This window comes from Sus scrofa, chromosome 17, assembly GCF_000003025.6.
Source record: "Sus scrofa isolate TJ Tabasco breed Duroc chromosome 17, Sscrofa11.1, whole genome shotgun sequence".
NCBI lineage: Eukaryota > Metazoa > Chordata > Mammalia > Artiodactyla > Suidae > Sus > Sus scrofa.
This window is the reverse complement of record NC_010459.5, coordinates 9,820,632-9,845,877: the sequence shown is the minus strand read 5'-3', so window position 1 is coordinate 9,845,877 and position 25,246 is coordinate 9,820,632. Positions and strand designations below refer to the sequence as shown.

General features: G+C 42.2%; 1 protein-coding gene across 1 annotated transcript in view; it reads left to right on the top strand.

The window, feature by feature from the left end:
* Positions 1–25,246, top strand: part of ZMAT4 (zinc finger matrin-type 4) — a 406,389-nt gene that overhangs the window by 350,341 nt on the left and 30,802 nt on the right. The window contains exon 6 of the mRNA XM_021077599.1: positions 3–99. Coding sequence (XP_020933258.1) covers positions 3–99 — 97 coding nt within the window. The remainder of the gene's footprint in view (positions 1–2; positions 100–25,246) is intronic.

Genomic DNA, 25,246 nt, shown 5'->3' with positions numbered 1-25,246 from the left:
AGGTCTGAGGCGCAACTACAGATGTACCATCTGCAGTGTCTCTCTAAACTCCATAGAACAGTATCATGCCCATCTGAAAGGATCTAAACACCAGACCAAGTAGGTACTTTCATGTTTTCACCCTCCATTCTTTTGTATGTAATTTTTAGCATAATGAATATAGGCTAACCCCTTTACTTATTTCAAAATAAGTGTGTGGAAAATACATCTCTTATTTCCAAGGTTCCCTTGATATTTATGCGGCTCAGGTCTCCAGAGTCTGCCTAGCGCTACTTGAAGAATGACTTCTGCCCCTTTTTTTGACACAGTAATGACATTTTTTTTTCATGTTTTCAATTCTTTCAAGGACAGTCAGCACATTTGTATGAACTTTGGGAAACTTTTAGATCTCTATTAAATGTTTTAAAATAAACAATATAATCTTTACTTGGAGGATGGGCCAGACCTCAGGGGGGTGAAGTAAAATTCTATGAATGTCTTATACCAATTTCCATCTCTAGATGAATGTTGTTGATTCGTATGGAAAGCTAACAAATTCTCTGAAATTTTAAGTTGTTCACATACACAGCTATTTTCAGTTACATGGAAGCTCATTTTTTTCCTCACAAATTCGTATGAATTTAAACTGGAAAAGGCTAATCAGGCATAATTTCACCTCTGTTTATATTGAGCATCTTAAAAAAATTTAACTTTTAGGCATTTTTAAAGCGGCTGCTAGAACTGCTACTAAAATTAACCAAATAGGGAAAAACAAAGAATATCTCAAAAATATGTAATTTTTCTGAATGTAATTGTTTTCATTTCTCTCATGATCATTAGCAGAATCGTTTACCAGATTCGAGTACATTAGGGCCTCCTGAATAATGAATGATTCATTCGGAGAATGTTTATGCAGCACCCACTGTGTGTCAGACCTGAGTGTGCCCCAGGGGACTAAAGATGAATGGACTCAGATCTCCCTCTCGGGGACCTTCCTGCCAGTCTGGGGAGCAGTTGCATAAACACATAGCTTGTTCTCTAACACACGATGTGTGCGCCCCAAGCTTTGAGGACCTGGGCAGAAGCAACCAGGGCAAGCTTTATGGGGACATTGGTGCGGAGACTGAGCTCTCAAGGATGAAGTCAGGGCCTCATTTTCTCACCATCATCAGCCCGCACAGCACTTGGTACATTTAAGAGCTTCATAAACATTCCTGACTGAGTGAATGTGATTTTAAAAGGTAAGTAATGGAGTTCCCCTTGTGGTGCAGGGGAAACAAATCTGACTAGTATCCATGAGGAGGCAGGTTCCATCCCTGGTCTGGATCTGCGGGTTAAGGATCCGGTGTAGGTTGCAGACACGGCTCAGATCCTGTGTTGTCGCCAGGAGCTGCAGCTCCAATTTGACCCCCAGCCTGGCATAACTTCCATACACTGCATGTGCGGCCCTAAAAAGCAAACAAAACAAACAAAACCTTCATGGGACAGAATTTGTGGTTGCCCTCTTCCCATTTATTACCTTATTTAGTCCCCTTAACTGCATTGAGATAAATATTATTGGCCCATTATTTGATCTGAGAAAACGTAAGGCTCAGAGAAGCTAAGTCACTTAGCCGGCATCACCTTGCCAGCAAATGGCAGAACCAGGACTGAACCCAGCAGCATCCTGCTTTTAACTGATTCATGTCCCTTGGTCCCCCAGACAGGCTTGGGACATGGGACTGCAGGGACTGCCAGTAGAGAGTCCTGTGATGAATTTCGGAAAAGGACCTCTCTTCCCTGCTATAATTTCATAAACATACATGACTTCCATTGGGTATGTCTCCTATGGTGTTGCCTTCTTTCCAATAAGCAAGAGCGTTTGTTTTTTGACCACAGAAGTAGCAGGTAGCACTGAAGAGGGAAGTGAGGGAAATGGCCTATTTCATCTGCTCTTATGAACGAATTTGAATATCCTGAGTGTGTGTGTGTGTGTGTGTGTCTTTGTTTATGACACAGGATGTTGCACAGTGTTCTTGTTCTATCCTCGTTGGGCTTGGTTTCCAGTGTGGGGGGGGCCTCGGTAAACAAGTCGAGAATGTTTCCTTCTATTTTGAATCCCTGAATGAGTTGGTAGCAGACTGCTGTCATTTCTCATCTCCAATACTAAGAAAAAGTCATTGGCGAAGCCATCTGGGCCTAGAGATTTATGTTATGGGAATATGCTTTTTATTAGAAATTCAGGTTCTTTAATATAGAACTTCACATTTGTATTTACTTCCTCTTGTAGCTGTTTAAAAAAAGATGTGTTTCCATCCATTTGTCCATTTCATCTACATTTTAAAATATAGTGGTATGAACTTGTTCTTTTTATCCCTCTGCTTTATCTTTAAGGCCTGTGGAATAGTTTTCATTCCAGACATTGGTTATTTGTGTCTCTTCCCTTTTTTGATCATTTTTTTGTTAGATCCATCTTTATAAATTTTTTGATGAACAGAGGTTGGGATTTGTTGATTTTCTTTATGTACAGGTATTTTCTGACATTTAAAAAATTATTTCTGGGAGTTCCTGTTGTGGCTCAGCAGAAACAAATCTGACTAGTATCTATGAGGACACAGGTTCGATCCCTGGCCTCGCTCAATGGGTTAAGGATCCAGTGTTGCCATGAGATGTGGTGTAGGTTGCAGATGCGGCTCGGATCTGGCGTTGTTGTGGCTGTGGTGTAGGCCAGTGGCTACAGCTTTGATTCATCCCCTAGCCTGAAAACCTCCATATGCTGTGGGTGCAACCCTAAGAAAAAGACAAAAAAAAATTATTTCTGGGGCTTCTGTTGTGGCTTAGTGGGCTAAGAATCAGACTAGTATCCATGAATATGATGGTTCTATCCTTGGCCTTGCTCAGTGGGTTAAGGATATGGCATTGTCACAAACTGTGGCATAAGTCACAGACTTGGCCTGGATCCCATGTTTCTGCGGCTGTGGCATAGATCGGCAGCTGCAGCTCCAATTCAAACCCTAGCCAGAGAACATCCATATGTCACAGGTGGGGCCCTAAAAAGGAAAAAAAAAATTCCTTCTTTTTAGTTCCTTTGGATTTAATTTTCATTTTTGGCCCCCAGCTTCTTAGTGTAAAAATGTGGTTTTATAATGAAAAAGAATCTGAAAAAGAATATCTATATCTGAAAAAGAATATCTATGTCTGAATTTCTTTGCTGTACACTTGAAACTAACACAACATAGAAAGTGAAGGTTAATAATTTTTTAGTGTTCTCCTTTTTCTACTAGAAGAATCAAAGGCTTTCACTGAGCTTCAACAGATTGTTTAGCTGCATTCTATAAGCAAATTTTTTGTATCCCTAAACTTTTAATATGTGGTATTTCCATTGCTATTTATTTCAATATACTTTCTTTTTTGTTTTTCTAGGGCCACACCTGCAGCATATGGAGCTTCCTAGGCTAGGGAACAACAGCTGCCAGCCTACACCACAGCCATAGCAACGCCAGATACAAGCCTCATCTCCCACCTACACCACAGCTCATGGCAATGCTGGATCCTTAACCCACTGAGTGAAGCCAGGAATTGAACCTACAACCTCATGGTTCCTAGTCTGATTAATTTCTGCTGGGCCATGAAATCCTTCAATATACTTTTTAAGGTTTATTTTTTATTTTTTGCTTTTTTTCAGGGCTGCGCTTGTGGCGTATGAAAGTTCCCAGGCTAGGGGTCAAATTGGAGCTGCAGCTACTGGCCTACACCACAGCCACAGCAACACCAGATCCGAGCCACATCTGTGACCTACACTAGAGCTCAAGGCAACACCGGATCCTTAACCCACTGAGTGGGGCCAGGGATCAAATCTGCATCCTCATGGATACTAGTCGGATTCATTTCCACTGAGCCACAAAAGGAACTCCCTGTACTTTCTAAATTTTACTGTAAATTTCTCCTTTTACTCCTGGTTGTTTAGAAGTGTTATGTGTAAAATGTAATGTGGAGTTTTTCTATTTATATTTTCTGTATTTGTAACTGGATTCTACTGTGGTCTGAGAACATATTTTAAATGACTTCAGTCCCTTGAAATTTGTGTAGGCTTGCTCTGTCCTCCAGGCATATAGGCAATTTTGTTCATGTTCCATGACCACTTGAAAAGAATTTACCATTAGATAAATGGTCCTGTCTATAATTAGGTCAAATTTCTTGACCTTATTTAAATCATTTTTGTTTTCACTCATTTTTGGTCTGCCTATTATATCCATGAGAAATAGAGATAATTAAAATCCTCCAACTATAATTCTGGATTTTCTAAGGTGACTTCTTCTTCTTCTTCTTTTTTTTTTTTTTTTTTTTTTTTTTGTCTTTTTGTCCTTTTAGGGCTGCACCCAGGGCATATGGAGATTCCAGGCTAGGGGTGTCTAATTGGAGCTGTGGATGCTGGCCTATGCCAGAGCCACAGCAATGCCAGATCTGAGCTTCGTCTGCAACCTACACCACAGCTCACAGCAATGCTGGATCATTAACCTACTGAGTGAGGCCAGGGACTGAACCACAACCTCATGGTTCCTAGTCAGATTCATTTCCTCTGCACCACGACAGGAACTCTGCTAAGGTGACTTCTTAATTCTATCTATTTCTTTTGGCATTATGTATTTAAAGGTATATTATTATACACATACAAATTTGGATTTTTTAATGTCTTCCTATTGAATGGCCCCCTTTTGTCACCTTCTGTCATCATGAATTGTCTGTCCTTCCTTATTACTAGTAGTATTTTCCTTAAAGCACACCAATATCAACTATAGAAACTCTTCAAAGTCAAAAAAGTTTTTCTTTAAATTTTATCCAGCTTTTATTTTGTTCTCAGGTGGAAGCTTGGTGTGACCAATTAGTCCACCACAGCTGGGAATGGAAGTCTGCCAAATGGTTCTTAACAATTCTTCTTTCCTTTTTTTTCCTTTTTAGGGCCACACCCATGGCATATGGAGGTTCCCAGACTAGGGGTCTAATCAGAGCTGCAGCTGCCTGCCTACACCACAGTCACAGCAATGCAGGATCTGAGCCACGCTGCCGCCTATACCACAGCTCATGGCAACACCAGATCCTTAACCCCCTGAGCAGGGCCAGGGATCTAACCCACCACCTCATGGTTACAAGTTGGATTCATTTCTGCTGCATCACAATGGAACTCTGGTTCTTAATAATTCTAAGTTTACATAAGTATTAAAGTGTCAGTATTTTCAAGGTCTTATATATACATATATATATATTTAGTAATCATTTCTAGAGAAGTGTTGTGATGAGTCAAGATTTTTCAGTTGTGTAGAGGAAAGAACATTGAATCTTATTTCTAGTGTAATTTTGCCCTGAATGACCTTGGTACTGACAAATCTTCAAGTCTCAGTTCCTTCCCGGTTGAGTGATAAGTGGTGACAGGCACACAACCAGGGCTTCCACTTGCCGCACTTTGCTCATGATCCTGGTATTCTCTTCTATGAATCCTGAATTCAGCCTTAAAATTCTGCCTAAACATGCCTCCAGTCGTCTTGACCATTTATTGAAGCTAGCCATGCCCCTCCCAAACTGTGTCTACTCAGAATCTCAATATGACCTTATTTGTTAATAGAGTCTTTGTAGATGTAACAGGTAAGAACCTCAAGGTGAAATCATTTTGGATTGATGAGAACGATTTAGGGTGTCTTTTTTTTTTTTTTTTTTTTTTTTTAATTGCTGCGCTTATGGCATATGGAAATTCCTGGGCTAGGAGTCCAGCTGGAGCTTCAGCTGCAGGCCTATGCCACAGCCACAGCAACAGCAGATCAGAGCCACATCTCGCCAGATCCTTAACCTACTGAGCAGGCCAGGGATTGAACCCACATCCTGGTGAATACTCTGTCTAGTTCTTAACTTGCTGAGCCATAACAAGAATTCCCTAGGGTGTCTTTAGGAGAGGAAGGAAAGGGAGATTTGAGCACACAGAGAAGGCAGCTGTGTGAAAACGGGACACAAGCTGAGGGACCTTGAGCCAGCAGGGTCTGAAAGAGGCAAGAAGAATTCTCCTCCACAGCTTTTGGAGGGAGTGTACCCTGCTGATATCTTGACTTCAGACTTCCTCTAGAACTGTGAGAGAATAAATTTCTGTCCCTTGAAGCCGCTCAGTTTTGGTACTTATTTTAGGGCAGCTGTAGGAAGTTAATTCAGTGTGAAACCTACTTGCCTAGTTTTATAAGTGTTCCTTCAGTCATATATTCCTGGGCAGCTGGTTCTAATGCTGATCCCAGTAATGCCAAGGACGATGGTGGTGGCGATGATGAAGAAGATGGTGACGATGGTGGGGTGCCATCACTGATAAACGAAGTGGGACTCGTGTGAGGCTGGGGTAGAACCGCAGATGAAAGTGCTTCGAAAGGGTCATATCTAATATGCACAGTAGTCCTGTAATTGACCAGAGACCCCCATCACCTCTTTCTAGGCTAGCAAATGGAGTCTCAGAGAAGTCCAGTGACTTGCCCAAGGCCCCCCAAGTAATTCTTGGCAGATCCAAGAGCAGAAGTCAGGTTATTGGCAACCTTTACGATTCCTGTTAGAATAATACTGAAACACTGCTGTTATTATCATCTCCCTCTTTACCAGTAGTAAAAAGTCTTTTTTCTTTTTTGGAAAATGTCATAAACAGCAAAATGACAGTCAAATTTTGCCCCATGGTTAAATAGCCAGAGAAATATTCAGTATCTAATGAGATTAAAGGTTTAGAAATGCAAACGATCACATTGACATATAAAGCAATTGCCTATTAGTAGATGTTTCAACACTTCCAGGGGATCTGGGCTGTCAATTAGCACAAATGTTTAAAATGAAATTTAAAGACACCTGAGTACATACCATAGACTAATGAACAGTTTTTCCCATAATGTACTTAAATTTGAGTTTAGGGAACAGTTGAAGCCTCGGGACGTTATATTACCTAGAATGAAAGGATATAAAAGTTGTCATTACTTACTTTGATAATTCAGTTGGTTAAAAATGAGATACAAGCGTCTAAGAGAATAAATCAGACTTTCTAAGCATGCAGCTTCCTTTGAGAAGCCAAAAATGGTGATCTCCATAGTTTTTTTCTGAGGCTTTTCCCAATCAGTATGAATTCTCCAGAAAAGCCTTCCTAATTCTCATTTCCCCATGATACTTATTTATTTGTGAAGTGATTGCATAGATGTTCAGTCTAATTTTCAGAGCTGGAATAGATTTGCTTTAAATACCTCAGAATCACTCCTGCATTCAGGATAGTAGTGCGTTGTCTGAGGAGCTGCATCATCGTAATAAATATTTTTGCAAGAGAAGCTGAACATGAAGAAACATCTAGTATTTATACCAAATAAAAGTAGCTTAGTGTACCGAGAAGATGTTCTCTTTGGAAACAGGCGGACAAAAAAACAAATCAATGCATGGACTTTGAAGACTAAAAACATAGATATTCTTTGTAGAATTGTCAATGTGGTTTATTGGCACATTGACCAAGAATTTCAATAACCAGAGGACTTTGGTTCTGAGTTCTGAGATGAGCAGAGTGTAAGACAGTGTTGAGAACATTCCCAAAGAGGGTCAAGTCATTTCTTGTCAGTTGATAATTATTTGAAAGCTGCTTAGAAAGGCTCGGAATAAGGAGCAGAATTGAGAATCCAAGGCAACTGCTTTGCCTGTCCCATTTAAGAAATCTGACTGTGCAAAAGAGCTCTTCTAAAAAGTGGAACCTAGGAGTTCCCACGTCCATGAGGATCTGGATTTGATCCCTGGTCTTGCTCAGCGGGTCCAGGATCCAGTGCTGCCATGAGCTGTGATGTAGGTCACAGACAAGGCTTGGATCTTAGAGTTGCTGTGGCTGTGGTGTAGGCTGCAGTTACAGCTCTGTCTGACCTCTAGCCTGGGAACTTCCATATGCCATGGGTGTGGCCCTAAAAAGTCAAATAAATAAATAAGTAAAGATAAAAAGTGGAGTCTATGGAGTGTCACCAGTCACCAAAGTGTCACCAAAGGTCTAGACTTACATCCTAGTCACTGATGCTGCACCAAGTTGGGAAAGAGCCAGGCTGTGGGTCAAAGGGCATTCTCTATTTAGTCCTATTTATTTATTTATTCATTTAACTGTATTTGATTTACAGTATTGTGTGAGTTTCAGGTATACGGGACAGATTCTTTTTCATGATAGGCTATTCCAAGGCATTGAATATAGTTTCTCGTGCAATCTGGTAAATCCTTGTGGTTTACCTACTGTATATATAGCTGTGTGTATCTATTCATCCCAAACTCCTAATTTTTTTTCCCACTATACAGCATGGGGACCAAGTTACAGATACATGTATACATTCTTTTTCCTCCCATTGTTGTGCTGCGATGTAAGTATCTAGACATAGTTCTCAATGCTACACAGCAGAATTTCACTGTAAATCCATTCCAAGAGCAATAGTTTGCACCCATTAACCCCACGCTCCCTATTCCTCCCACTCCTCCCTTTCCCCCCGGGCAGCCACAAGTCTATTCTCCAAGTCCATGATTTTCTTTTCTGTGGAAAATTTCATTTGTGCTATATATTAGATTCCAGTTATAAGTGATATTATATGGTATTTGTCTTTTTCTGACTTATTTCACTTAGGATGAGAGTCTCTAGTTCCATCCATGTTGCTGCAAATGGCATTATGTTGTTCTTTTTTATGGCTAAGTAGTATTCCATTGTGTACATATACCACATCTTCCTAATCCAATCATCTGTTGATGGACATTTGGGTTGTTTCCATGTCTTGGCTATTGTAAGTAGTGCTGCAATGAACATGCGGGTGCATGTATCTTTTTTAAGGAAAGTTTTGTCCGGATATATGCCCAAGAGTGGGATTGCTGGGTCATATGGTTGTTCAATGTATAGATTTCTAAGATAACTCCATACTGTTCTTCATGGTGGCTGTACCAGCTTACATTCCCACCAACAGTGCAGGAGGGTTCCCTTTTCTCCCCACCCTCTAGCACTTGCCAGACTCCTAATTAATCCCTCCCCTAACCTATCCCCTTTGGTATCCATAAGTTCATTTTCTATGTCTGTGAGTCTGGTTCAGTTCTGTAAATAAGTTGATTTGTATTATTTTTTTATAGTCCACCTATAAGTGATATCGAATAATGTATGTATTTCTCTGCCTGACTTACTTCACTTTGTATGATCATCTCTAGGTCCATCCATGTCAGTGCATATGGCGCTATTTCATTCTTTTTTATGGCTGAGTAATATTCGTGTGTACATGCGTGTGTGTGTGTGTGTGTGTGTGTGTGTGTGTCTATTTGTAAATACATGTCACATCTTTTTTTTTATAATGATTTTTATTTTTCCATTCTAGCTGGTTGACAGTGTTCTGTCCATCTTCTACTGTACATCTTCTTTTTCCATTCATCTGTCTATCGATGGACATTAAAGTTGCTTCCAATCTTGGCTACTATGAATAGTGCTGCTGTGAACATTGGGGTGCATGTGTCTTTTCTAGTTAGAGTTTTCACCTTTTCAGGATATATGTCCAGAAATGAAACCGAGCTGTTGGCTCTTTTTTTTTTTTTTTTTTTTTTTTTTTTTTTTTTTTTTTTTTTTTTTTTTTTTTTTTTTTTTTTTTTCCTTTTCAGGTATTATACTGTGCACAGAAAGAAAAACCGAGCCGTGTCTGCCTCCCACACCAGCCATCGTTCTGGCAACGAACCCATCATGGTCCTATCGATTCGTAAAGCCACGATTCTGCTCCCCATTTCTGATATTTAGGAAACAGCACTCATTCAGCTTCCATGACCTTCCCTGAGTTCCTAGGGACAGGTTCAGACAGATGCTGATCAGGGAAGGAAGGGGATGCAAAGACAAGGGAGGAAACAGTCAGACACAATAGTACAGCCTTGGGCAGGATCCTGGTTCCCCCTCAAGGAATATACCTAATAATATGGGCATCTTATACACCTAAGAGGAAAGTTATATTCCTTATGCTTCTTTTAGAAATGAATACTTTAAAACTGAACAGGTTAGTGTCTTTCCTTCTCCTTCTCTCTGGCTTAATTGCACCCTGAATATAATCGCCCACAAGTTAAAGATTAGGCACCCTGAGCATAATTGCCTTTGGGCTAGAGATTATTACCACATGCTTTTTAGGAACTTTCCTAGTTTGTTCTAATCCTGATCAATATGCCCTTTTCGCAAGCACTGTTATTCTGGGCAATAACCCAGAAGCCCACCATCATGATCATACCGAGATCTCCTGACTCCAGCTTTAATGACTAAGATCCCCCAAATAAAAAAGAATGCATGCTTGTCCCAATCCTGATTCCTATCCAAAACCCATTTTCTCCTTTTTACTATAAAACTCCTCACAATTCTTTCCAATGGGGGGGGGGCACAGTCTTTAAGGCATGAGTCTGCTGTGGCCCCCTTTGCCTGATACAGCAATAAAGCTGTTTTTTCTCCTTTACCCAAAACTCTGTCTCTGCATTTCACTTGGTCACCAGCAGATAGAGGCCGAATTTTGGCAACAGGAGTGGGATTGCTGATCACAGAGTGACTCTATTTTTAGTTTTTTAGTTTCTGGTCCAGTAGGTCCATTTTAAAAAGAACATTCACGTCCATCGTTGTCAAAGCCCTCCCTTTTCTGAGGAAGGCCTCAGAGTCCAGCTTCTCAAATGAAAGAGAGAGTAGCCTATAAATAGAAGAATGCCAGAGAAGCCAAAAACAAAACAAAACCAAACCCAAAAAACCAACCAACCAACCAAACAAAAAACCCAAACCCCCAAACAAATAGAAAAGCACACCGTCTCTATAGCACTAATGCACAGGCAGTTCTAAAAGTTCTATTTTTTCCTAAGTCTCACTTGCATGCCTTGGCTATATATGTCCTACCTAGGGGTAAATTATAATTACAGTATGTGAATAGATTAAGCCTTTTGTGTGCTTGAAAAGAATGAAATGGGAGCACTTTCACACTTCCTTATGACTTATAGAATTACTGATGACCCCTGGTGTTCTTCAGCCCACTCATTTCTCACCTTCTGCAGGGATTCAGACTCATTATTTGGTCTTACTTGAAATGTGCATGAGTCATGGCTGTCTCCAGAGTGGTGCTGAGTGGATGGTTTAAAGTCTCAGCTTTGGGAGTTCCTATTGTGTCTCAGCAGGTTAAGAACCTGACATAGCATCCTCGAGGATGTGGGTTCCATCCCTGGCCTTGCTCAGTGGGTTAAGGATCCGGCATTGCCGTGAGCTGTGGTGTAGGTCTCAGATGCAGCTCGGATCTGACATTGCTGTGGCTGTGGCAGAGGCTGGCAGCTACATACCTGAGTTGACCCCTAGCCTGGGGACTTCCATATGCCATGCGTGCAGCACTAAAAAGTAAAAAAAAAAAAAAAAAAAAAAAAAAGTGCATCTGCATCAAGAGAGAAAAGAAGGAGGTGAAGGAGACAACAGGCCTGGCCTGGGAGGTGGACCAGAGCCCCAAGGTTGTTGCTTCTCAATTCATGTCCCCTCACCGAATTCCAGTGTCCTCGTTGAGTATGGGGTAGGCATGATCTCGATCAGTCTAATGTTCTTTAATTTTATGACTTCAGTGTTGAGCTTCTTTAACTTTGTAATATTTTCCTGGGAGTTCCTGTCGTGGCGCAATGGTTAACAAATCCGACTAGGAACCATGAGGTTGTGGGTTCAATCCCTGCCCTTGCTCAGTGGGTTAAGGATCTGGCGTTGCTGTGAGCTGTGGTGTAGGTCGCAGACACGGCTCAGATCCCGCGTTGCTGTGGCTCTGGTGTAGGCCGGTGGCTACAGCTCCGACTTGACCCCTAGCCTGGGAACCTCCATATGCCGCGGGAACGGCCCAAGAAATAGCAAAAAGACAAAAAAAAAAAAAAATTATCAGTTACAATGGGAGAGACTTCCTTATTTTTATTCTTCTTCCTATGGGCACACCTGCGGCATATGGAAGTCCCCAGACTAGGGGTTGAATCAGTCATGTCAAAATGCGTTCCTTAAAGTTTCCATTCTATGATTATAAATTGTAAAATAATGATTTGCCTTCAATTAAGACACAAATGTGATCAAACATTTGACCCAGTTTTGACCGGCCATTAGGAATGTGTGGACTTTACAGATAGAGAAAGATAAATACCATATGAAATCACTAATATATGGAATAAAAAAAATGAAACTAAACTTACAAAAGAGAAACAAGACTCCAAGATTTCAAAAACAAACTTACAGTTACCAAAGGGGAAACATGGGGAGCGAGGGACAAATTAGGAGGTTGGGACTGACATACAGTATTATATATAAATAGGTATAGCACAGGGAAATCTACTCAATACTGTGTAATAACCTATATGGGAAAAGAATCTAAAAAAAAGATATATATATATATATGTGTATAATTGATTCACTTTGCTGTACTCCTGAAAGTACCACAACTTTGTAAGTCAACTATATTCTAATAAAATTAAAAAAAAATCAACATAGGATGTGGTAAGTGTAAGAGGTATAAAATGTTGCTGGCATTCACAGGATGAAGTAAATGCATCTGGTCAGGGGAGTTCAGGGAAGGAGCTTGAGAATGAGACCCTCTGGACTCAATCCTGGCTCTGCATCTCCTGATGAGGTGACCTCGAATTTATTACTTAAAGACCCCTGGATCTTAGTTTCCACGCAGATTATAAAATGTAACAGATATAAAAATTCTTAGCCAAATTGATTGTGGTGAGGATTGATTTTTGTTGTTGTTGTTGTTGTTGTAGTTTTGGCTGCCCCTGAACATGCAGAAATTCCTAGGCCAGGGGTTCAACCTATGCCACAGCAGCAGTGGCAATGCAGGGTTCTTAGCCTCTAGGCCACCAGGGAACTCAGGTTTCTTTTTTTTCTTTTTATGGCTGCCCCTGAGGCATATGGAAGTTCCCAGGCCAGGGGTTGAATCAGAGCTGTGGTTTCCAGCCTACACCACAGCCACAGCAACACTGGATCCTTCATCCACTGAGTGGGGCCAGGGATCAAACCTGCATCCTCACAGAAACTGCATCATGTCCTTAACCTGCTGAGCCACAAGAACTCCAGGGAACTCCCAAGTTTTAAGAACAACAGAAACAATAACAAAAAATACAACACTTCTTATCTAGTGCTTGGCATGAACTTTTTTCTCAGTTAGTGGCAATTATCATTCTGTATGAATGAAATTACATTGGAATTTCACAAAAAAAGATTGCTCCAAAATTCTTCATAACAAATTCTAGTTTCTTGTCCAAAGTTGGGGTTTTGGACTCTCCCAAAAAGCTCAAGCCCATGCAGGGTTTAGAACCCAAAGTGACCTACATCAGAGAGTGGGCTATAAAGAAGGATCTAGGACAGGCCTGCGAAGACTCTTCTCGTACTTGTGGTTTTATGCCTTCCACCTGCTCCAAGTCCTCAATGTACACAGAAGTTTCAAATGTGGTATTCAATCCTGCAACAGCAGAAAGGACATTCTTTTTAAAAGTACTTTATTGAAGTATAGTTGATTTACAATGTTATGCTAATGTCTGCTATACAGCAAAGTGATTCAATTATGTATATATATACACATACATATATGTAATTTTTCACCTTCTTTTCCATTATAGTTTATTATAGGATTTTGAATGTAGTTCCCCGTGCTATATACCTTGTTTGTTTATCTTATATGTAATAGTTTGCATCTGCTAACCCCAAATTCCCAGTTCACCCTCCCCCTTCTCCCCTCCTGCTGTCTGTGTCTGTGAGTGTTTCTGTTTCATAGATGAGTTCCTTTGTGTCCTAGTTTAGATTCCATGTATAAGGGATATCATATAGTTTTTTTCCTTTTCTTTCTGACTTATTTCACTGAGTATGATCCTCTCTAGGTCCATCCATGTTGCTGCAAATGGCATTAGTTCATTCTTTTGTATGGCAGAATGTGTTTTGAATGCTCCCAATTTATGTTATCTTTATACTCTGAGCGCTATTCTGATCTCCCACTTTATCCGGCTTTTTTTTTTTTTTTTTTTTATCTTTTTGCCTTTTCTAGGGCCGCTTCTGTGGCATATGGAGGTTCCCAAGCTAGGGGTCCAATCAGAGCTGTAGCTGCTGGCCTACACCACAGCCATAGCAACAAGGATCTGAGCTGCGTCTACGACCTACACCACAGCTCACGGCGATGCCAGATCCTTAACCCACTGAGTGAGCAGGGATCAAACCCGCGTTCTCATGGATGCTAGTTGGGTTTGCTAACTGATGAGCCACGACGGGAACTCCTATTTGACCTTTTTAAAAAACTTTTTTTTTTATTTGACCATGCCCATGGCACATGGAAACTCCCAGGCCAGGGATCAAACCTGCACCACAGCAGTGACCTAGGCTGCTGCAGTGACAACACTAGCTCCTTAAGCCTCAGGAGAACTCCCACCGAGTTTTTGATTACCAGTTACATTTTGTCAGTCATCTGTAATTAGCACACTATTCTCCAAAGACCATAGATAATAACCTTGAAAGTAAATAAAATAAATGAACTATGCTCCTGGCTGCATTTCCTAAAACTCTCTTCTAGTATTCTTTGAGATTCCCCAGAGAGATTTTCTTTACCTTCTGATAATATGGAGCTCATTTTTCTTCTCCATTTGCAGTATTTGTTGTACCATATTTTATTTTGCCATGTCATAGTATCCTTTTCACACAGGCATCTATCTGCCATAGCCCATACTAGATTCTGGCTCATCTCGAGGTTAAGTTATTAGATCCAAATTTGAATCACAGCATTTGGTAAATGCCCTATTTTCGGAATTGGAAGGGTTTTCTTAAAAAGGGGATGATTTCCATTTATGACAGACACCTCTTTAGGTGTTAACCACCGTTATTTAAGTTATAACTTAAGGATAAACATCTTGAAGGTCTTTGTTTTTTCTTCCTTGAGTTAATAGTATCTAGACCTTTCTATATCGTGTTAAGCATAGTCAGATGTAACCAGAATCTGGCCTCATCCCAAATACACATTTCTATGAGTATCATTATAGTCTTATACATGTCACTTTTTAATAGTCCTTAACAGAAAATAGGAAATGTATGGAGTTCCCATCATGGCTCAGTAGTTAACGAATCCGACTAAGAACCATGAGGTTGCGGGTTCGATCCCTGCCGTTGCTCAGTGGGTTAAGGATCCGGTGTTGCCGTGAGCTGTGGTGTAGGTCACAGACACGGCTCAGATCCCGCGTTGCTGTGGCTCTGGCGTAGGCTTGTCAGCTACAGCTCCGATTAGACCCCTAGCCTGGGAACCTCCATATGCCACGGGTGCGCCCTAGAAAAGGCAAAAAGACAAAAAAAATAGGAAAAAAAAAAAGGAAATGTAGTTTTTTTTTTTTTCTGTAGCTTTTAGGGTCACAGAGAAATCTCAGCTCGTTTCATGCTGAGTAGTCAAATACAAATCAAAATCTATATAGCTCGCTTTCAGAAACGTTGGCGATATTTCAAGCTCAGGACACAATTACTTCAAAGTTCTCCCCACAGCTTCTGGTCGTGTTGTACTCTCCAGAGGTATATCTGGCTTTTCTCATCGTTATTTAAGTGCCCTTTCTTCTGAAGACACCTAACAGGATAACATGTGCTCTCACTCTTTTTGATTTCTAAAACCATCACCACCGAATTTATTTCTGTTCTAATAAGAAGACTGCAGAATAGCCTCAAATAGAGGAGCTTCAGACCTCCGATTTTTGCTTCCTTGATAATGGATAACATTCAAATAATAGATCCCATTGGCTAATATCTTTCCAGTGCTAAATAAGATAAACTTCCTCTCAGGGCTGAGATTTTCATGGTCTGGCAACTTACTAAATGAGAATCTAGTTGTTCTTCAGTATCTGATTTAGAAAGGACCTGCTCAGGCTCTGTCGTAGATGAGTTTAGCTGGGTGTTTTAAAGTTTCTCATTTTATATCCCACTTTTAGGTCACTATAATACTTACTCAGGGCAATCGGGTAGGGTCAGCTTCAGAATTTTCAGCAGCCTCCAAACCTGGAAGCTTTTGAGCCAACTACACAGGTTTCCTTTCTCTGTCTTGGAACCAGATGCCATAATTCTGGTTTTCCATATTATATAAGAATCCTGCAGGTGAAAGCATGCTTCTTGTGGAAAAGAGAGACCAGTTCAGAATATAATCGGAGAGCTATATTACAGCCAGGAAATGTAGTGAATTAGAAGGAATTTGCTCTTCCTTTAAAAGTGACAGGAAAGGGTCAGGCTTTCTCACACCCACATGTCAGGAAAACATCTGTACAAGGAAAAGATCTATCATTGCTTTTCATTATACATGCGCATTAAAAAGCATCCTTTTTTTTTTTTTTTCTTTTTTTTCTTTTTTGGCTGCCCTGCGGCATAAGGAGTTCCTGGGGCCAGGGATCAGATCCAAGCCACAGTTTTGACCTATGCCATAGCTGCAGCATCACTGGATCCTTTAACCCACTGTGCCAGACTGGAGATGAAACCTGCATCCTGATGCTACAGAACCACAGCTGCCCCCCACCCTATCCCATTGTGTCACAGCGGGAACTCCTGGGAGGCATCTTTCATTTAAATTTAACTCTCAAGGAAACCAGTAGCAAGCCCGTAAATAGTCTACCTTCTAGAACACGCACGTAATAGTTCAATATTGAATCTAGAGAGTTCATTCTGTGGATGGATTTTGGTCCATTTAGGATCTAGAGGTTTTCAGTGAGACAGCGTGTCATGGTGAAGGGACACCAGGACATTCACTGGTTGGGTCAGTAGTTTAGAAAATCATTACATAGTCATCTATTGCATGCTAGGTCCTAAGGCACTTAGCAGAGAATGACAAATTAACAAGTTACATTTCCTATCCTGAGACCACCTAGGTAATTTTTTTGGTCATGCCCGGGGCTTATAGGAAATTCCCCAGCCAGAGATCGAACCCTCACCACAGCAGCCACCTAGCTGCTGCAGTGACAACACTGGGTCCTTAACCTCTTGTGCCATAAGGGAACTCCACTCCACTAAAGTTTTGGGATCCAAAGAATGATCCTTCACTCTATCCCTTTCCAGGGTCTGTTGAAACTGAGGGAGAGGGTTTATGACCTGTCTCAGTGATAGAGGTGGGTGAGCTCTCTGAGTGAGCGGCTGTCAGTGCAGTGGAGCTGGGTCATCACGAGCCCTGCTGTGCTTATAAGCACTGTCTATCACAAGGAAGGTAGGTTTGAGGTGTAGCTTTTAGTATCCAAAGCAGCCTGGAACCTGAGTTGGGAAGAGAGGAGAGAAGACAGGCTGAGGTTGCAGGAGGGGCACCAGGCAGGAACAGGATGAGGCATCAAGGAAGCATTTGCCATTCTGCGGTCTGAGCCATCACAGAAGCCTTGCCTTCTAAGACTCTACCCCCAAAGCTTTTGCTTTCTTCACTCAAAACTTCATTATTTTCTGGGATTTCTTTGAAGAGCCTTCATTACTTACATATGAAGATTTAAACCTTGTCACCCTGATATTTCATTGCTCTTCCTGGGAAGAGATCGGGGAAGTGACATCCGTGATCAAAGAATGATGATTAGAGATGTTTATCTGGCCAACTTCTATTGAAAAACAATTCTAAGGATTTGTTTTCTCTTCATGCTTATAATACATTCTCTAGTGTATAGTTCTACAGATTGATAGCACATGATTAACTTCTATAAGATGGCACGCAGAAATAAAGGGTAAGCCTGAGTCACATATTCCTAACAAGAACTACTTTATTATTCCGAAGCGGATTTTTTTTTTTTTTTTACTACCCATGCAGATAATTTTTCTTTTAACCCAGAAGTAGGATTACCACTGGCTCTTTTGATTAAAATAGCTCTTCCGGTGTTCATAGTGGATGCTTGGCAATTAAGAGTCTCTCTCTTTTTTTTTTTTTCTCTTTTTGCCTTTCCAGGGCTGCTCCCATGGCATATGGAGGTTCCCAGGCTAGGGGTCTAGTCTGAGCTGTAGCCACCGGCCTACACCAGAGCCACAGCAATGTGGGATCCGAGCCGTGTCTGCACCTACACCACAGCTCACAGCAACGCTGGATCGTCAACCCACTGATAAGGCCAGGGATCGAACCGAAACCTCATGGTTCCTAGTCGGATTCATTAACCACTGTGCCACGACAGGAACTCCTAAGAGTCTTTCTTTTCTTGGAGTTCCTGTTATGGCTCAGTGGTAACGAACCCGACTAGTAACCATGAGGATGCAGGTTTGATCCCTGGGCCTGCTCGGTGGGTTAAGGATCCATCGTTGCTGTGAGTTGTGGTGTAGGTCGAAGAGGCAGCTCTGATCCTGTGTTGCTGTAGCTATGGTGTAGGCTGGCAGCTACAGTCTGATTGGACCCCCTAGCCTGGGAACTTTCATATGCCATGGATGGGTCCCTAAAAAGCAAAAAAAAAAAAAAAAAAGACAAAAAAGAATCTTTCGGAGTTTCCGTCATGGCTCAGCAGAAACGAATCCGACTAGTATCATGAGGATGCAAGTTCAATCCCTGGCCTTGCTCAGTGGGTTGGCCATCTGACATCTCCATGACCTTCAACGTAGGTCACAGATTCGGCTCAGATCCTGCATTGCTGTGGCTGTGGCATTGGCCGGCATCTATAGATCCGATTCGACCTCTAGCCTGGAAACTTCCATATGCTGCTGGTGCGGCCTAAAAAGAAAAAAAAAAAAAAAAAAAAAAAGAAGAAAGAAAGAAAAAGAACCTTTCTTTTCTCAATCGTTTAATTAGGGTGGAGGCCAACACAGACTTGGAATGATGAAAGTCACCAAAGGTGGTGACTATCGTTCCAAAATATTTTTCTGCTAATTGTGTCAATTTCTCCGTTCCCCTGAGAGGATGTCACAGGCGGTCCCACTGGGCTGCCTTAGGATGTGATTTCGTCTCTCAATGCAACACCCTTCCGCTTGTACCCAACTGCCAGCTAATTGGCAAAGTTTTTTTTCACAGTGGGGGAAAAAATGACTTTTGTCTACTTTCCCACAGAATATCCAGGGATATTGTACAATGTGATGTGTAGAAGACAACGATGAGAATCTTGTCTACCAGGAGTGTAGATGGGCGGGCCTAAGATAGAAATATAAAAGGTGTCATTCAGTGGGGCAGAGAAGGCAGAGGGGGCTGGGCAGGCAAGGTCAAGCTTGGCTTCTTTGGGCCCAGGGCCAGCAAACTTGAAGAAACTCCTTCTTGGAGTTCCTGCCATGCCACAGCAGAAATGAATCCAACTAGGAACCATGAGGTTTCCTGTTCGATCCCTGGCCCCACTCAATGGGTTATGGACCAATGTTGCCCAAGTTATGGTGTAAGTAGAAGACAAGGCTCAGATCCTGTGTTGCTGTGGCTGTGGTAGGCCAGCAGCTGCAGCTCCCATTCAACCCCTAGCCTAAGAGCTTCCATATGCTGCAGGTACGGCGCTAAAAACCAAAACCAAAGCAAAAATGGTAGCTGGACTGACCTCATGACTCATCCATTTTTATCCATTTGGGTGACAGACAGGGAATAAGTAGTTCATTATTGTTCCCAATCTGAGATAGGTTGGTGGAGAACAGATGTGAGGCATCTGAGAATCTGGGGGATCCTGGCCTGGGAAAGTGGTGAGGGTTTCTCTTCCTGCATCCATGGCTGCAAGGTCAGTGTCTGTGCCTGCAGGGTTCAGACCAAGAGCAGCAAAGGAAGGAGTTGGAAGCGGCTGAGAAGCCCTGTTCTGCTTCCCAGCCTCCCCTTCCCCCTACCCCAGTTCTGACTGGTTTTGAGATTCAAGGGTAGGCTATGTTTAGGGATGGAGCCCCTGGAGCCTAAGGAGTCATGGTCTTCTCATCTGTCCTTATATGAAGTGCTCCAATCAGAGGGCTGGAGCTGGAGAGATGGATCATCAAGTCATGCAAAATCATGCGGGTGGAAGTGTTTAAGACAAATTCAGATTTTTTTTTTTTTTTGTCTTTTTGCCATTTCTTGGGCCGCTCCTGCAGCATATGGAGGTTCCCAGGCTAGGGGTCCAATCGGAGCTGTAGCCATTGGCCTACGCCAGAGCCATAGCAACGCGGGACCCAAGCCGCGTCTGCAACCTACACCACAGCTCACGGCAATGCCAGATCCTTAACCCACTGAGCAAGGCCAGGGATCGAACCCGCAACCTTATGGTTCCTAGGTGGACTCGTTAACCACTGAGCCATGACGGGAACTCCCAAATTTAAAGTAGATTTTAAAGTCTACTTTAGGAGTTCCCATTGTGGCTCAGTGGGTGAAGAAACCGACTAGTATCTGGAGGGATGCGGTTCCATCCCTGGCCTCTGTCAGTGGGCTAAGAATCTGGTGTTGCCATGAGCTGTGGTATAGGTCTCAGACTCTGCTCAGATCCTGCGTTGCTGTGGCTGTGGTGTCAGCCAGCAGCTGTAGCTCTGATTCGATCCCTAGCCTGGGAACTTCCATATGCCACAGGTGCAGCCCTGAAAAAAAGCAAAATAAAAATAAAAACTTAAATTTAAAAAAAAGTCTACTTTGGCACCTTTCTTTTTCTTAGTGATTTTTCACTTTAAAATTATTTCTCCTACTGGGAGTACAGAAAGAAGTCAAATTGCATCTGCTACTTTGGGATTTAGACAGCAGATGCAGTTAGGATTTCCTGGCGTGTCCCTTCTATGATAGAGCCTAATCCTTGAGAATGATCCCAATCCATTCTGTGCATTTATGCTACATGTAGCTCAATGTCAAATACTGCAAGGATAGAAGAGCAGCCAACAGTGTGATCCCGATCTTTGAGAAGCCTAGAGTTTAAATGAGGAGTTCCTAGGAGTTCCCGTCGTGGCGCAGTGGTTAACGAATCCGACTAGGAACCATGAGGTTGCGGGTTCGGTCCCTGCCCTTGCTCAGTGGGTTAAGGATCTGGGCGTTGCTGTGAGCTGTGGTGTAGGTTGCAGAAGCGGCTCGGATCCCGCATTGCTGTGGCTCTGGCATAGGCCAGGTGGCTACAGCTCTGATTCGACCCCTAGCCTGAGAACCTCCATATGCCGTGGAAGCGGCCCAAAGAAATAGCAAAAAAAATAAAAAATAAAAAAAATAAAAAATAAATGAGGAGGCTAAATGAATAGGTGAACATGATAAAAGACCATTTACATGCTAATACGTGAGCGTGATCCTACTTAACATCCCCCAAGGAATCAAGAGAAGGGAGATATTAGTGCAGATGTGAATAAATGAGAGACGTGCTTGGGGGCAGAGGATAAGCCTGGGCTAGGGAACATGGATGGATTCCGTTCTGGAGGGGATGCGTTTAAGGGTCTGGAAGCATTCAGGTGGAGATTCCAGTGGGCATTTAGGTTTCTGAGACAGTTCAGATCACAGATGATGGTTGAGATACAGATGTGAGAGTCATCAGCTCCTAGGAGGCTGTTGAAGTGGATGTGATGGTGTGATGGGAAGAGGGGAGATCAAAGAGAGTGGAGATGAACAGGGGCACACACACACACACACACACACACACACACACACACACACGAGGTGACAAGGAAGTAAAGTCATCCCTTTTCCTATAATGACACATTTTACATTTCTTTTCAAGCAGGAGGAGAGCAGCACAGATGAATGCTTCAGAAGCCAAGGAAGAAAAGCATTTGAAGAAGGAGGGTGCAGAACAGAGTAACTAAAATATCAAAAAGTCAAGTAGGAAGTGAATGAAAAAGCCAGAGGGTTTATCGATAAAGAGGTGGTGGTTGATTTTCGCCGGGGGAGTCTTGCTGAAGTTTTGAGACAGGGATGCCCACAGTGGCTGGGGTAAGGATGGCCTGAGGGCATTCTTACCACCGTTTTTACTGGGTGAGCAAGACTGACCTGCAGCCCCACTGATGATAACTGTGGAGGGTGGGGGTTGACATGAGGCCATGCGGCATGCAGAGGGAAGGGCTTTGTGTGAGAACATCACAGAAAATAGCAGAACCCTCTTTTAAAATAATTGCATGTGAAATTTCATGGAAACAGAGCTCTGTTTATTGCAACTGGACGTGTAGGGTCAAAAGTGCCACGCACTGAACTTCTTCCCTGGTTTCTGCTGTTCTCTAGAACTCAGAGGGACTGTTTGATAATCTTTGCTGAGTGAACAGCAGAGGCAAGAGTTAAAGGTGACTGCCTTTTTCCAGCCTGGAAGATGGAAGAGGTGCTGAGGGAGGCTAACAGGGACTTTAGACAGTTAAGTTTCAGACCCACTGCTTTTGCAGGGATGGCACCTTATCAGAGTGGAGATGTCCTGAAGGTGATGGAAACAGGGCGGTGTGCAGATACAAGCCAGGACTTAAAATGGAGGTTTTGGAGTCAGATAGACAGGATGAAGTTAAAGCTTGGGCAGTAGATATGTCATTTAGCATAGGGAAAGGGTCAGAGAGAAAAGGCAGCACCTTGGACAGTGCCTGCCTCATTTCCCCTGCCCCAATTCCCCTCCAGGGAAACACACAGGCCTTTGTAACAGAGGTTTAACTTCTGGCAGCTGTGGGAGCTAGTTAAAAAATTTCTAAAGCTGTTTGCCTTTGCATCTGATGCTGAAGCTTCGAGGATGCAGCACAGGCTGCTGGAAAGAGAAATAGATTGAAAGTGCAGAACAGGAAGTTCCCATCATGGCTCATCAGCAAGGAGCCCGACTAGCATCCATGAGGACTCAGGTTCAATTCCTGGCCTTGCTCAGTGGGTTGAGGATCTGGCATTGCCATGTGCTGTGGTGTAGGTCGCAGACAACAGCTCAGATCTGGCATTGCTTTGGCTGTGGTGTAGGCCAGCAGCTGCAGCTCTGACTGGACCACTTCCATACACCTCCGGATGTGGCCCTAAAAAGCAGAAAGAAAGGAAGAAAGAAGGAGGGGGGGGGAAGGAAGGAAGGAAGGGGCAGAAGAGCCAGACAAGCTAAGCTTGAGCAGGAGCTGGAACCTTACCCCCCACCCCCGTGAGGCTGGACAGAACTCCTTGTTAGCACTCACCCCTGACCACCCCCACCCCTAGGGACGGGTGCATTTGGCAGCAGCGCTCTACAAAAGCACTGACCTTCAAGTGTAAAAAGACAAAACCAGAACCAGAACGAGACAGGGAAGGAAAGTCTAGCAAACTTTCAGTCTAGCCGTGTTAACATGCTACAAAACTACTACAGCGCCCTCGTAAAGCAACTAGAAATGATGTAAGGAGGAAGAGTTAAATGCCAGATGAGTGTCCAAAGCATGAAGTGCCGAGTCATTTGAAAACAATAAAATCAAAGAGTAACTTTAGAGGTCTCCAGTTTTCTCAGGAAAATGTACTTGTTTTATTAATGGATGATGTTCTGAATCTCTTTGCTTCAGGTGCACATAAAAATTATAAATGAAAGGCCTTCTTTTTTCAACTGAACCATATGGCTTTAATGAAAATATTCTAGACCCACATATGTAAGATAATTAATATCCACCTAGAAACAAATCGAACCTGGGATATTCGAGAATTAAAATACCACCTGCAGAATACATAGTTTCATCTGAAATTAATTTAAATTACTGGAATGTATTTGAGGGGAAAGATACAATGATTTGTTTTCTCATGGGTGAATGAAAGAAGGGAAAAAACCATTTTCTGCTGGTGCTTTAACTTAGGGATTTATTACAGAGCTTTCCTGGGAAAAATAGACCATCTGTGGTTGCAAGTATTATCATTTATATAATTTGTTCAGGACAACGAGTTTTGATAGAATGTCCAATTTCCCTCGGTGAAATTGTCTATTTTACTTTCAATGTATATATTTAAAGTTTGATGGGATTATGGAAGATCATTCCAAAGAAAAGAGCTTAACCACTTTGTGAGTGGGCAGAGCTAGAAAGTCACTAGGTGGCCCGGATGATGGCAGCCCAGCCGCAGGAAGCCAACTACTGAAGCTGGCATGAGGATGGAGTTAGAGAGTGTGGCAGCCCTCAGGGAACAGAAGGGTAAAAACCCTTACAACAGACTTCAAGTCCTCGCTCAACCCAACACCTCCTCTCCAGTGTCTGCCAAGGAAGATTATCAAAAAAAATTGATCACAGAAGGGCTTATAGGGACCATTCTTGGGTATCTTATTCTCTTCTATCAGCACACTTCCCAGAAAAGATCTAATCCAACAACACATGAGCACACGAGCACACGAACACATGAACACACACACACACACACACACACACACACACGAACCATTCATTTATCTATATGACTACATATACATATGCCCACATCATATATATATTTAATGGTGTATATATGTATATACATTCATGTGTGTATTTCAGTATATATATTCTTTCCTCTGAAAATCCAGACTCTCTTCAGATCTCAAACTTAAGATGATTACAAAAGAATACTTGAGGACTTCCTGTTGTGGCTCAGTGGTAATGAACCCAACGAGTATCCATGATGACACAGGTTCCCTGGTCTCGCTCAGTGGTCTAAGAATCCAGGGTTGCCATGAGCTGTGGTATAGGTCACAGATGCGGCTTGGATCTGACGTTGCTGTGGCCAGCAGCTCCTGCCTCCAATTTGACCCTTAGCCTGGGAACTGCCATGTGCCATGGGTGTGGTCCTAAAAAGCAAAAAGAAAAAAAGAAATACTTGATAAAGTGCAGTATTTATTTTTCTCTGTCTGACTTATTTCATTAAGCATAATACCCTCCAGGTTCATCCATGTTGTTGCAAATGGCAACATTTCTTTTTTCCCATGGCTGAGTAATAGTCCATTATATATACACACTGCATCTTTTTTATCCATTTATCCATTAATGAACATTCAGGTTGCTTCCATATCGTGGCTATTGTAAATTGTGCTGCTATCAACACTGAGATGCATATATCCTTTCAAATTAGTGTTTTCATTTTCTTTGAATAGATACCCAAAATGGAATTGTTGGATAGTATACTAGTTTTATTTATTTATTTATTTGCTTTTTATGGAAACTCCATGCTATTTTCCATAGTGGCTGCACCAATTTACATTTCCATCAACAGTGTACTAGGGCTCCCTTTTCTCAACACCCTCACCAATATTTGTTAGTGTTGTACCTTTTGATAATGGGCATTCTGACAGGTGTGAGGTGATATCTCACTGTGGTTTTGATTCGCATTTCCCTGTTGTTGAGCACTTTTTTTCATGTATCTGTTGGCCATCTGTGTCTTCTTCAAAAAAATGTGTTATCAATTATATGCTGAATCCAAGAAATAAAACACAAATGAATGTAACAAAACAGAAACAGATCACAGATAGAGGGAACAAAATAGTGGTTACCAGTGGG